The 14,786-nt window shown below is 33.2% G+C and overlaps 2 protein-coding genes across 3 annotated transcripts; one reads left to right on the top strand and one right to left on the bottom strand.

Annotated features, from left to right (window-relative positions):
• The first annotated feature begins 8,860 nt into the window (after positions 1-8,860).
• On the top strand, positions 8,861-9,781 carry LOC122597865 (protein RADIALIS-like 1). The gene is made up of 2 exons (XM_043770448.1): positions 8,861-9,239; positions 9,506-9,781. Exon 1 carries the CDS (start codon positions 8,986-8,988, stop codon positions 9,232-9,234), a length of 249 nt encoding a protein of 82 aa, XP_043626383.1. The 5' UTR covers positions 8,861-8,985; the 3' UTR covers positions 9,235-9,239; positions 9,506-9,781.
• Positions 9,782-10,575: 794 nt separating this feature from the next.
• LOC122597864 lies at positions 10,576-14,786 on the bottom strand. Of its 2 annotated transcripts, none has more exons than XM_043770447.1 (4): positions 14,705-14,786; positions 12,544-12,642; positions 11,335-11,555; positions 10,576-10,942 (listed from the first exon to the last, which is right to left on the bottom strand). In XM_043770447.1, the coding sequence occupies exons 3-4, from the start codon at positions 11,512-11,514 to the stop codon at positions 10,850-10,852; spliced, it is 273 nt and encodes a 90-aa protein (XP_043626382.1). In that variant the 5' UTR covers positions 11,515-11,555; positions 12,544-12,642; positions 14,705-14,786; the 3' UTR covers positions 10,576-10,849. The 2 variants fall into 2 exon arrangements, with proteins under 2 accessions (XP_043626382.1, XP_043626381.1); XM_043770446.1 differs by having other exon boundaries at positions 12,537-12,642.

The raw sequence follows: 14,786 nt of genomic DNA on the forward strand, positions 1-14,786 counted from the left end.
GTACATATTACTTGTCCAAATTATCTTCAAAATATTTATGAGACCCCCTCTCTATTTTCCATTCGGCAGAGGAGCCAGACTCACCCAGTTTCATTCTTTTATGGGCTTTCTATCTTATTTATTCCAACATAAATAACAAATGATGGTTTGGACGGCACGGATAAATAACAAATGATGCTTTGGACGGCACGGAGTTGTATTTTAAGTGAGCCCTGTGTTTTGGCTTTGGCTCTAACTCGTAATAAGTTGCAAGTTAATTTAAATTTCTTTTCGAGCTGGTTTTTGCGCGGTCCAATCCAACTGATTAGGTGTTGAACTCCGGTATCTCAAAGATAGCTCAAAGCCTTGAATCACTCGAGTGTTGTATGATGGTTTATATTTTAATTAGGAAAGTTAATTAGTTATGCTTAAATGGTTAGAAATCATATAATCAATTTATTGCTACAGAAAAATTGAATTATTGAATACTCATTTCACTTGTATCCTTTCATATCCTAGGATATCAGGAGTGGTATGAAATTATGAAACATATAAACTACTATCCTAAGATTCGGTCATTTAATGGTCCGAAGTGAATGGTGGTTAAGAGGGCGGAAAATACACTGGTCGGCATGGGAGGACAACATGTGCCTAGTATCCATACTTGCAAAGTTGCAAGTAAATCACTTGTACATAATTGTTTTGACATAGACTTGGCAATAAGGGTAAGGAGACGACCCTTACGGCTTACCCATTTTGCTAAAGAGGATAACCTTTACGCTTGTTGCCAAATGGGTCGGACCCTAACAATATTGTCTAATGAATCGACTCCATAGTGCCAATTGGGCCGACCCATATCCATATTGCAAAGTCTATCTCAAAAGTCAAAACTATTATTATAGATAATGTGTTCAATTGGTCTAACCGATAAACCGTTTATTCATTACTTTGACCAGTCTGACTCATAAATCGAGTTTAAAACATTGATTTTCATTATTTCTCAATGTGTCCTTCCATTAATTCTGATAATGGGAAGATAATATGCCTAACTAACCAACCAAAATCTAAGGCCTAATAAATCATGCATAGATTCAGCTTTATCTAATAATGCTAACAAACACTCATGAATAATGTGAGAATTGTCGCGATGGGACAACTGAGACAACAATCTCTATGATTAAAACACCTAACTGATTGAGATCAAATGACAGTCATAATGGAATGATTTTGACAACCATGGTTTTCATTGAAATTATTACTTGTTAATATATATATATATATATATATATATATATATGTAGGGAAAGAGGAATATAAGGCTGTTCGGCACCTAAGCTTATGTGTGGAACCCCTCACATACTAATATTTTATTATTTCTTGTTTAATGGATAAATGCATGGGCCCTATGATTTTTATGGATTAAAAAAACAATATGTGAGTGTTCCACACCTAAGTTTAGATACCTGACAACCTTATATTCCCATCCCCTATATATATACTATATATATATATGGGAAAATGATCCGTACTGCAAATTTTACCTAAGCTTAGGTACTGTCACATTGAAAAAAGATACATGTTACACCTTTGAATTTGATAAACATACATCACCCCCCCTGAATTTTACATAAACCTCCCCTAAATTTTACATAATCCCCCCTGCTTTACCTAAGATAGGTACTGCATGCTTTACCTAATCTTTCCCCTATATATATATATATATATATATGAAAATGATAATGACAACCCTAAGGGTGGTTATCATTAACAACTTATTACATGCATAAAAAGTAGTACTTTATATATCAATAATCGTCCTTCCGAATTTTCACAAGACAAAGTACAAATTTTAATGCATCAAATTAATTACAGCCCTAAGGGCTATCATTAACAAAACTCATACACACACACACACATATATATATAAGGGGAACAATCAAATAAGAATAGTTTTCAAATAAGAACGGTTAGAACACCTTAAAACATCATTTTGATGCATTAAAAGTCTATAAAACTGGCATAGTGCATAACTAATTATCATTATTTAAGTGTTTAACAACACATTGATTCATCAAAATAAAAAAAATCACGTTTTTTGTTGGATGCATCATTTTAATGATTATGCATCCAAGATGGATGCATAAAACAAAAAACATGATTATTTTGATTTTGACGGATGAATGTGTTGTTAAACACTTAAATAAAGATAATTAGTTCTGCACTATGTTAGTTTTATGGACTTTTAATGCATCAAAATGATGTTTTTAAGGTGTTCTCACTGTTCTTATTTTAAGAGTGTTCTCACCGGAGTGTTACCATATATATATATATTTACGCTCGTTAATGATGGTTATTCTAGTTTACTGATTTTGATTTAAAACGATGACTTTAATTTGTTACCTCTTCGATATGATTTTAATGTACCATCTCAAAATAAATGTCCAAATCTCCAACTAGATAAGATACATTTTAAAAAAAAAAATTATACTCCCTCCGTCCCAATTTAAATGTTACGTTGACTAACTTTGACCGTAAATAACTTTGTGTCATGTAACACTTGATATAAAATATATGAATGGATTGAGTTTTTAATGTACTTTTCGTTCATATAAGTTTCATCAACTAATATATAGTACAAACAAAGTTATTTATGGTCACAGTTAGTCAACGTGATATTTAAATTGGGACGGATGGAGTAACAATTAGTACATGGCCACCGGTGCACCAACTATGCTAATCAAAATACCCCCACCTTGTAGCAAGCAAGGCTTTTCGGCTTTTTGGGTTTGTTAAAGAAAAAGTAGTCCACTACTGTGAATTAAACAACTGAGGCCCAAACCCGAAGCTTGATATGGTGCATATTGGCCATACGTGAAGATTTAATTGTCTAAAACTCATACTCGATCCGTATTCAAATAGCTTGAGAAAGAAAAAGAAGTAAAGAATTGTACCTAAACAAACAATGTTGCATGTTATCTAAGCATTTGATTAGCTAGTTGAAACTCAAATGTTAAGTAAGATTAGTTCTAGATATCTTTATATAAAAAGGTAATCATTGAACCATTCTCAAATATTCAGCTCAAGTGTATAATATACTTCAACCTTTTGCAGGACCAGTTCTCCAACAAAATCGCAGATTCCTATTCGCTTGCGACTAGGGGAGAGTGACTGCTTATTCATAATAATTATATGTAATGGCAGGCCCTTTCTTGAAGGACATTTTTGTTATATGCAATGGTCGGCCCATTCAAAGTTATTCAGAGGTGAAGGTTTCTTCAACTTGCAAGAATAGACATAGGAATAATCCACAAAGTTAGCTTTTGTTATATGGTAGAATATAGCTTTTTCAATATATCTATATAAAGATGCATCCCACTTTGCATAAAGCTCTAATTGATGTACTTAAAATTCCAACAAATATTGCAATATTTGTTGTTTTTCAGGTCAGCTTGTGGATGAAATTGTACAAACACGACCAATAAACCAACTTGAATTCAGAATATTCGAGTGATTTTCAGTTAGTTTCATGACGTACTAGGCTTGAAAGTGTAAGGATATCTGATGGTCAATGGGAATCTTCTATTTATAGGACAACATTCATAACACCAATCATTAGATTGATTGTTAGCCTTTTCATCCCTTAGATGAGCATCTCCAATAGGAGAGTATGCTTGGGGTTAGTAATTGCATCTACGTGGCAACAAGTATTACGAAGGGTTATGCTAATGGAGAATGGAGGTGCTAACTGCTAACCCTAACGGGTTGAGAATACCCGCCTAGGGTATAGAGGGTAGACATTTTCTTATATATTTATTTAATAATGTAATAAAAAAAGATATATATTGGGTGGGTGGATAATGTTAGGTATATATAAACTATTATTATTATTATTATTATTATTATTATTATTATTATTATTATTATTATTATTATTATTATTATTATTATAGGTTTCGCCTTTTGGAGGTTTGAAAACAAGAATTATGTAGTGTCAGTGAATAAATTTTTAGAATTTTAATTAGTCTAATGAATATTGTACTTATACGGGTTAGGGGGTGCGGAGTGTAAGCCTGTATAAAGCAATACGGGCAGGGACGGCTCCAGCTTGGGGGCAGCGGGGTCAGTTGCCCCTACTCCAATTTTAATACAATGTAATTTTCAAAATTTAAATGGTATATTTGTAATTTCCTTGTAAAAGTAAGAAAAAATAAATAGGAAATAAATATAAATGTTACCTTCGTTGTCAACTTGTTATAAACTTATTATTTGGATGTCATTGGTCATCAAACATTAATTTTAATATAGATTTTTTTTCATTAAGAGATTAATAAAACCCGAGTTGTTTTGATTTTTAATAGAAAGAATGAAGTATAGTCTAGAGAGACAAACTTTCGTTGTTTGCGTATGTAAATTTATAGTATATTATAGTGGAATTGTTTATAGAAAATGTATTTTCTTTTAATTTATTATATATATTTATTACAAACAATTAATTATAATTATCATAATGTAGAGAATATATATATATATATAAATAAGCTGATTATAGTATATCTAAAAAAGTATATGCTTTTGCTTTCTTGTATTATATGATTGAATACGTTTTCATTTAATAAGATCTTGTTTGATACGCGTGGTCATTATTTATTAAGAAAAACTAGTATTTTTAAATATGAGTGTTAGACCTGGTGTAGATAACAAATTCTTTTGAGGGTCCATTTTCTATTTTCAAGCTAGGGCTCTTTTTTTGTTTTGTTTTGTTTTTTTTTTTCATTTTCGGATACGACTGTTATAAATATGACAAATAACTTTTAATTTTGCCCTCTCGCAAAAAATTTCCTGGCTCCGTCCCTGAATACGGGTGTGACAAAAATACGGGGGTGCGGAGTGTAAGCCCCCTTGCGGGGTATAGGGGTCTGCTCCTTGCGACAGTCTTGCATGCATGCTACAACATTGAATTTACTTAGGTATACAATACGAATTCTTTGTTTTGATAAATGGTGGTGTCTATAACCGTCTAAAAGAAGTTTTGTGAAGTTATAGCTGGTTTTACTTCCTCATTATAGAGGAAACTTCACATAAAACTGCACGCAATTCCAAAAACTCTTTTGCGACCAGAATCTTGTTTGTTTATCTAAAACTAGATTATAACAATGATTACCCCAATATGGAATTCGTGACTAATGATATTATACTTTTTTGTCATTCCAGCGGACATGTTAGAATACATTTTACCAATATATTTGGACGTAACTTGATATGATATCTCAGGCCGGATCAAACAGTTGATCTTTAAGAATGGTTGAAAATGATTTCCAGAAATGGCTACTTAATTAAGTTGGTTTAGTCAACTGGTTTTTGATATTTATATAAACTTGAATCATGTCACCATATCTCAAGTCATAGTTATGTGACTAACAAAATATATAGTGTCATTTACGCAATAAGTTTGGAATACTATATACTATAGACCAAGTAATTTGGTTAAAAGTTGAAACATTGTTGTCCTAGGATGATCCTCAAAGAATGTGACAGCATTACAGAATTTAAGATAGCCCCATGCAGATATGCATTCTGCCACTAAAATTGAATATGGTTCTGTTCATAAGAGTTAAAATAGGAAGATACTCCCAGATTTCATTCCAATGCCATTTGTTGTAATAAACATTAGTCAATTAAGTGTTTATATCATCCACGTACAAACTACAATGGATATGATCATGGTGTGGTGTGACTCTTTAATAAACCTGCACCATATTAGTTGACTAACATGATTAACCATGGGTGATGAATTAAAATTTATAATAGGGGATTTTAATGATCTGAACTTGCAAGCTTAATTAATACTCTTTACGTCCCACTAAATGTGTCAACTTTTAAATTTCAAAGTCCAATTTTTACAACTTTGACATTGAATATCTTTGTTTGTGTTTTATAATACTTGATGAAAATCATATGAATTAATTGAGTTTTACATATCTTTAAATCGTTATAACTTTCATTAAGTATTATGTAACACATTAACACAAACAAAGATATTAAACGTCAAATTTGTTAAAAATTGACTTTGAAAATTAAAAAGTGGACATATTTGGTGGGACGGAGAGAAGAATTGTACATGCAAATGAGACTAAGCAACTAAGAATACAGCAGACAAGACAATATAATCATCTAGGAACTAATTTAAATAAAATGATCTTTAATGTAATATAAATATGCATATACTATAAAAAAAGAGAGAGAGGAGATCGCCACAAGCATCATTTGGCACTACTTTGGTTTAAACTATATCTAACATAACAACGTACTTATTTTTTCATTTGTCTCTTTTTAATCATCGTACTTTTTAATGTTTCAGCTAACCAACGAACTTTAGAAATTTGTCTCTTTTTATTTTATGACCATTTACGTAATTTAAATACCAAAAAAGACGGAAAAATCTGTTGGATATTTTAGTGTAATTGGATTAACTTGTTGTGACCATTATTGTCATAAGGGGCAGATTTTGCCATTGAATTGTTATGGTAAAAATATTTCCGAAAATTTTATTTTCGGAATTTGATGGACTGATTTTGCCAAATTTGAAACATGGAATTAACTGCTTAAAAGACAGTTATTGGACCTAATAAAACATCCCGTTTATTGTTGATGGTTGACACTTCTTTTCTTTTTCTTGTTTTCTCTGGTTCTGTTTATCTCAAACACAAAACACACATAAAATTTGTAATTTTTGATTGTATCCGATTGAATAGTTTGGCTGAACCGTCAAGTTGATTCCATCTGAAAGCGTTTACGTGCCTTCAAAGATTGGTCGTATCCGGTTATCTGTTTGTTTGTTGCGAATTTCCCCAACAAAATCTTGTTCAACTAAGTAGGTAAAGTATGATATAGCATAGTTTAGTCTGTAAACTTATGATAGTGAGATGGGGATTCTCTAAAACGAAGGTGTATAGTGTTTTGGAGAATTCAAATTAATGCAAGTCATTTTGACTTTTTGAGAACCCAAAGTGTAATTAAAAAGAGACAGGTCCTAAGACTCTGAGTTTATTGGTTAATTGAACATAAAAGGTATAGTAAAATGGTTAAAAATGAAAGATAGAAAAGTTAAATATACTCTGATCCTGGTATGATGCACATAAGGTCCAAGAAATGAAGATAATATTCGCATCATGTGTCTCATATTTACCATAGATTGTCATGTCATTGTCTTCATCTTTTACCGCGTCGATCAGCCATAATAGAAGTAACTGTATACAAAATTATTGTAAATAGATGGAAATAAAAATTGGTTTAAAGAATATACATACACTAATGAAAGTCCTTCACAACCCAATCTCCAAATAGACAATAATACATAAAGATTCTAATAGTACCACCAGTACATGAGCATATTTCATAGATGGATCATGGATGTCTAATTTACCCCCTTTTCCTTAGTCTACATCTTCTTTATGAAGTAATATGATCATCCACATAAGCATCAATATAATGATTTGTATCTATTGTTATATCAAGTAATCAACCAACTAATTAGGCCAGTGACAGACACATACTGCCAATGTATCAAATATATGTGTTTCTTGTCCTTGATGAGATTGATTTCTTATACATAATTAAAAGTGGATGAAACTTATTATGAGTGTCAACATCAATACTAATAGGCATTATATCTTGATTTTACATGATTAAGAAGTCAACATCATGAGAATCTCAAAAGATGCAGCAGACTAAACCATGAGTAAAATGTACGTATATGGTAAAACGGAAGATAACACGAAGGAACACGTACTATCAAATGCGCATAAAAGAAGGACCTCTTACTGTACCAAACCTTATTTAATGAAGTTATTGATCCAAAAGATCTAGGTTGTAGTTAACATCCAGTACTACTTTACTCATCGAGTTTTGTTTTGGACTTTAGATCATCTCCATAAGTATATTAAAATAAAATGGCAATAAAGGAGAAAGCAGAGATCCTCCAAAAATTCTACAATGCATGCATATGAAATAAAAAGGACTACTGTATTGTACAAGAGTAGTGAATCATAAAAGAGTAGTTCATAATACATGAGAGTAGTGGGTAACACAATAACACATGTTGAGGTTACTTAGAACAATATATCGACATAACAAATCATTGTCCCGGAAACAACGCTATCCAGCTATAAAACTTGGAGCTTTGTTCAGGACAAAGTACATCTCCGGATAACCCATGAAAGGATATTAATTTCTTTTCTAGCTAGGGAACCCTAAAACCGGCAAGATTGGGCCTCGGCACTAAAACTTGGAGTTTTGTTCAGGTGGTATGTGTGATGACACATCAACCTATATGACTATGCTGCGGGTTCAAGTCCCATGGTGGACACAAATGTTATGTCAATTGGTATGTTTATACTTTAAGGCACTGACTAGTTAAATTTACCTAACTTGAGATCACGACGGTCACAAATAATCCAATTAAATAGTGTGCATGGCGTGCCAAATATAAGAAATAATGGAGTTGAGAGCATTACTCTCAAATTTGCCAGGCATACAGCTTCAACCTTATTGGGTTTTTTAGAACTAGAGTACAGAATATAACTCGCATGCTGAAATGGAGATTTTACCCAATACTATACGACGTCGATCAGGACATGTAAATAGCTAGCAAAAAAGGAAGATAAATGGTAAATGGAGATATTGATTCTTCCATACTGGAGAAATCAGCCATCATACTCACTTTTGTGTGATGCTTATGGAAACGAATAATTCAAAATTCTTCTCGATCGTTTGCTAATCTTTATAGGCCAACTGGCACGACCCCACTTTCCTCCTCTCCCTCTGTTCCTGGAGCTTATAAAAGACACACATTGCTACCTATCGACACATATCAGCTCTTGAGGCTTGACTAAACAGAGTGTTCTGCATTAGTTCACTAGTAAAAAGAGCCTAGCTTATTTATTGCCATCGCTACTCCTTCATACATCAGCCCTCAATTTATTTCCTATTTATATTGTGTGTGTTAGTATGGCATCTAGCTCAATGTCTTCACGTGGGTCCGGTTCATGGACTGCCAAGCAGAACAAGGCCTTTGAGAAAGCTCTTGCTGTGTTTGACAAGGACACCCCTAATCGCTGGCATAATGTTGCCAAGGCGGTTGGTGGCAAAACTGCAGAGGAAGTCAAGCAACATTATATGGACCTTGTTGAGGATGTCAACCACATCGAGAATGGTCGTGTTCCTTATCCCAACTACAGGACCACTGGAGGGACATAGCTAAGGTAATACCGTAACATATAACAATAACCTTGATTATAGATTTTAATTATTTAGTATACTACGTAGTCTTTCAAATCCATATGGAACCAAGTTACACAAACAACACACTTATACTTAGCTACACCATATTAAACCCCAATCATGAACTTGCAATATATTTCTACAAAGAAGACACTTATACTTGGTATACTAATAACACAAATATAATTTTGTGTCATGCAAGATTCTTCATCTACTACATTCATGAACCTCATTCTCTAAAATGCAGGATCAGTGAAAGCAAGCACGAAAACGTACAAGTATGAAAAATAAAAATGCAACGATTATCAACTTCGATGCAAGCAGATGTACCTAGCAATTTGGGATTCCTTGATGTAATTTACCTTCTCCTATATGTTGGCAGAAAATCTCTCATTTTCTTTTTAATTTTTTCTTGTAATTGTGTATCACCAGTCCTAGAGTGAAGTCACATACGAATTGTGCTTCATTTGTGATTGGTGTGATACATATGTTTGCTCATTATAAGAATCTTTAATTTTGGGTATTCATGCCATAATAGTAACCACATCGATAACAAAAGATGAAATTCTCAAATTTGAACTAGAATAATGTTTTAACTAAATTTCATCATTTTTGAGTCGAAACGAATTTTCGGACGTAGGAATGCAGTTCAGTTTTGTTTGGCGATGTACATTATGCGCTTTAGTTTTGGGTTTGACCATCAAAAAATGGATACTTAAAGAAACCGCTACCGTCTTTGAAAATTCGTTATAGGTTGTAAATAACAACATTACACACCATTATTAATATGATGAAACACACAAAGTTAGAATTGTAGGATGCCTTGGTATGAATGTCTTGAAGTTGAGACATACACATCCTGCATCTTCTATGCATTGTTCACATTTCAATATTTTTAATGTTTTAGTATACCAACTTCGGTTTTTAGTGCTTTGCCTTTTCATGTCGTAACATTTTCATATACATTTTCTAGACATTACAAAAGCAAGGCATCTCTTATCAAGTCATATAGAGGTCACAGAAACTGGATAGTTGTCTTCACTTTCTCTCATGTACTTGACCCCCAATCCCGACAATGCTTTGTCTCGCTATTTTTACCAGTATTGAAAATGTAAAATATGACTTAAGGGTGAAAATTGAATCTGGCTATATGTATTTGACAATGTACAGTTTTTGTAGACAGCAATGGTGAAACTACCAAAAATGGTTAACATACCACATACCAGGAACAGAAAATGCTCCTAAGGAGATAAATGGTCTTTCTAATGAACCTCCTATAGTTGTCATTACATGCATTTTTTCAAGGACCAAAAAGTATAGCGTTAAAGAAACAATAGACATATAATAGAATCTCCTTTGGCAAATTTCACGAACTTTGCCAAAATACATCTGCAAGTCATCCCTTTTGAGTGGTCCATGCAAACTGGATGCTGCTTATACAAAACTTTATATGATGTTCATATACTTCACTTATATTAGAATCATGTCATCAGATTCGCTTGCTTTAAGTACAGAATAAGGACATCCATTGAGCAAAAATTCCAAAAAATCATCAAGTCAAACACATGTTACAACTATTATGATAATAATTCTAATCAGAAACAACCGTTTGCAGGTTTAGTGAACTCTCAACTCCATTGTTATCGGCACTTCTCTGTGCAACAACCTTGGACATTCCAAACATCTGCAATATGCATATTACACTGGATTAGAGGTGACAAAATGACCCATGTGGGTAAATGGGTAACATTTTGATTTGTTAAAATACAGTGCATTGAGTTGCCCAAAACACTTATTTGCACAAAAACTATTGAAAAATCGTATATAATTAGGGTGATAAAGAGTATCACAAACGATTCATTTTTTCAACTACATCAAAATCGACTTTGGGAGACTTTTGACCCGCTTCCTTATTAGCTAATTCTTTTATTTTAACCATGTGACCCGTTAGAAATAAAACATTATCTGAATCTACTCATTTACAAAGCGGACGTGAACACCTCTGCTATAAAGGATAAACATTAACCATGGGTATGTTGGAATATGGCTTAGTATATGATATTTGGAGAAACAAACCTTTGAGACTGTCTTTTGGAAACATGTTTTATGTTCAGCCATGGAAGCATTTATGAACTCATCAATGTGATCTTTCACATCCTGCAAAAAAGTTGCATCTTCCGATTTCTTCCTTCGGCATGATGTTATGACTGGAGCAGGAGCAGAAGCGGCAGGCGATTGACTTTTTTCTGTGGTCATTGTTGATTTGATGCTCAACACAGTGCTTTTATCTTGAAAAACTGTGATGAAAGAATAATTAACACGAGTTCTAATGATTAAACATCTTTCCTTGAGGGTGGCGAACTATGAGGATAATACACCCTGAAAACATTATCCACTTTGGTAGACCGAAAGATCAAAATTTTCATTGGTTCTGGGTAAAACCCAACCAGAAAATAACCATTTTTAAAATAATTATATAAGTATATAAACTCAACCTTAAACATATATACCCTTCAAAAGACCCAAAAGACCAAAAATTGACAAACTAGACTAACAACCGTTAACAATAGGACCATTTCTGCAGCAGATCAGAACAGTTTTAACGGACCAGGACTGTTTCTGCAGCAAACCAGAAACAGTTTTAAACAAACAAGACCTTTTCTGCAGCAAACCAGAACAGTTAAATGGACCAGGACTGTTTCTGCAGCAAACCAGAAACAGTTTTAACGAACAAGACCTTTTCTGCAGCAAACCAGAACAGATTTTAAAGGACCAGGACTATTGCTGCAGCAAATCAGAAAAGTTTAATGCATGAGGACTGTTTTCGCAGCAACCAGAATCAGTTTTAAAAGACCAAACAGTTCAGTTACCCGCCACACCCGCTATGTAGCAACTTGGGTAAAATTTGACTGGATACACAAACTAACAATTCAATACTTCAAACATATGCATATAAACTTAACAAACTCTTTTGACCTATTTTCACATCAATATGACCAAACGGGTCCCATTACCCGCTAGTTGACAACTTGGGCAAACCATCACACTTCTAGCATAACTACAATCATTTGCCCAAGTTCTAGATAGTCACTACCAGTAACAACCAAATAATTATAGAAACTTACTTATTATAGATACACTTACTTATAACCTTTCGACGACATACCAAAATTTACAACATAAGTAAACTAGTTGATAGCCATTATATCAAAACGACAGCATATATGTGACAAAAGACCCATTTGGTATCATTGCAAGGTCAAAAGAGATACTTGTACCATTAACCTCAAGATTGGCACAAGATTTCAACTTTCACGTCCGCAACCAATTTAGCAATTTCCTACACTTGGCTCTCTTTTCCTTTGCAACTACCAATCGGAACACCTATAAGAAAATAAACAACTAACGAAATAAGCATAACGGCTTAGTGAATACGAGACTACATATAGGCAATACAATCAACAAATATACAATTCCTCACATATATTCACATATCATTTCAATTTACGGCTACAATGGACCACATAACAACCCGTGTTAGTGCCATTAGTGGCATGTCAATTAAAGTCATAAACGGCTCCATTGGACCACATAGCAACCTGTACTAGTGCCATGGGCGACACATCAACAAACAATGTATGTGACTAGTGGACCACCAACAACCCGTGGAAGTGCCACTAGTCTCATACAACACGGTATGCCATCACCCAATGCATACCGCGCATAAAGAGTTTTGAGTACTCACCTTACCGGAGCCTAGCTCTACCAAAATATGTATATATATAGCCTCTATAATCCAACCACCTATTCACAATTATACAAAGTGATTATAAATCACTACCTATACAACTCAATTCATTCTTGGCCATTTACTTATCATTTCCAACAAACTTTTCCATACTAGTTTACTAGAAAAGTCATAAAATCAACAATTTCTTTCAAATACCCAACCTATAGTCACCATAATCAATAACCCATCACACTATTTCTTATATTTCATCATTTCTATAAAACCATGATTTAATTTGCTATAAAAACATCAATACCAAAACTTATAATAACAACAATTAACAAAATGGAATTTACCTTTAATTGTAGATATAATAATACAGATGCATACATGGAGTATATAACATAACATAAAAGAACTAACTAATATGTTGCAAACATATAAAAGAAACTATTTTTCACAAAATCTATTGGATTATAAGTGTAACAGTGTAGAGAAAGAATTAGTGGTTTACAGATGGTTTTGAACCCGTCACCAAAACCTAACGGGCAAAATGGACAAATATTCGGGTTGTTTTGACTTTTTGACACCTCTACATGTGGCATAACTCTTACAAGCATTTGAAGTCCTGGGATAACTTTCTTTAATCTTTTGTTCATTGTTTTTCCAAACAAGAACACTTATTTGAGGATGAAGCAGGTGTTTATTTAACCACAAAAGAAAGAAACACTGAACATTTTATAGCTATACTAAGCATACCATATCCATTGCAAAATTAACAACAGCAAAAATGTGTCACTTCAGTTTCATTCGAGAGTTGAGGCAATCAAAAACATTCCTCAAAGGTTTAAATCGGCGGAAAAAACCTTTGACCCCATCTTTCCTTTAGACAACTACCGAAGAACCAGCTCTACATTGGCTGTCATCCTATGAAGTTTGGCCAAACCCAACTACAATGTGCAATTCCCCAAATTTGAATCCATCACCTTCTCCAAATCGGTCCACATAATGACTCCACAATGAATTTTTGGTGGAGGAATGATCTAACTAGACCCAAAGGCTATGAGACCACCTAAATCAGATGTTATGATTTTCTAAATCACATATGACTAAGATATGTGGAATTTCATTCTCATTTGATTATAATCACTCGGTCTTAAATGAACTCACCCATTAATACATACTCCCGCAAAAATCCAACTAATCGATTTACAAGAAAAACACATCAATTCAAAAAAGTTCGTGGCGAGAAACGTTAGCATGGTTATTTTTATGGAAGCACAACACTTTATGCTTAACTTGTTACCTATGTTACATACCAAATGTAAATCATACAAGGTTTTTTTTTACCATAATACTCCAATACAAAAACACTTTGGACTCTAAACTTAACTCGATTCTAAAACTTCTAAACCAAAACAGGATCGTATAAATAAATTCTTAAAATAACTACAGGTCTGTCAAAATTAACCAAAAACATTAGTAACTAAAGTAGCGAATGATCACCAGGATTTAAGCAATTAATTAAAGTATTATTCAGTTAATCAATATGGATATAAATGCTACTACTCAGTTAATTGTTGTAAGTGTCTAATTAAATTTTGTATATTTTCGGATTTTTTTTTTTTTTTTGAGAAATCCCTAATTCCAGATTACATAAAAATAATATATAATTCGATTCATGGATTGAAATTGAATCTGGGCAAGAGATAATACCTTATTATTGGAGATTAAGACGACAACCTTTAATAATAAGCTCCCTGAACACCAGTCACCCACCGGAAAGAACTTTGGTGGG

The sequence above is a fragment of the Erigeron canadensis genome, chromosome 4 (assembly GCF_010389155.1).
Source record: "Erigeron canadensis isolate Cc75 chromosome 4, C_canadensis_v1, whole genome shotgun sequence".
NCBI classification, from domain to species: domain Eukaryota; kingdom Viridiplantae; phylum Streptophyta; class Magnoliopsida; order Asterales; family Asteraceae; genus Erigeron; species Erigeron canadensis.

Excerpts from the sequence above, each read along its gene's own strand:
- LOC122597865 (XM_043770448.1), top strand. The coding sequence starts at position 8,986 with ATGGCATCTAGCTCAATGTCTTCACGTGGGTCCGGTTCATGGACTGCC.
- LOC122597864 (XM_043770447.1), bottom strand. The coding sequence starts at position 11,514 with ATGACCACAGAAAAAAGTCAATCGCCTGCCGCTTCTGCTCCTGCTCCA. Across the intron at positions 10,943-11,334 it reads TCCAAAAGACAGTCTCAAAG|ATGTTTGGAATGTCCAAGGT; the intron begins GTTTGTTTCTCC and ends TGCATATTGCAG.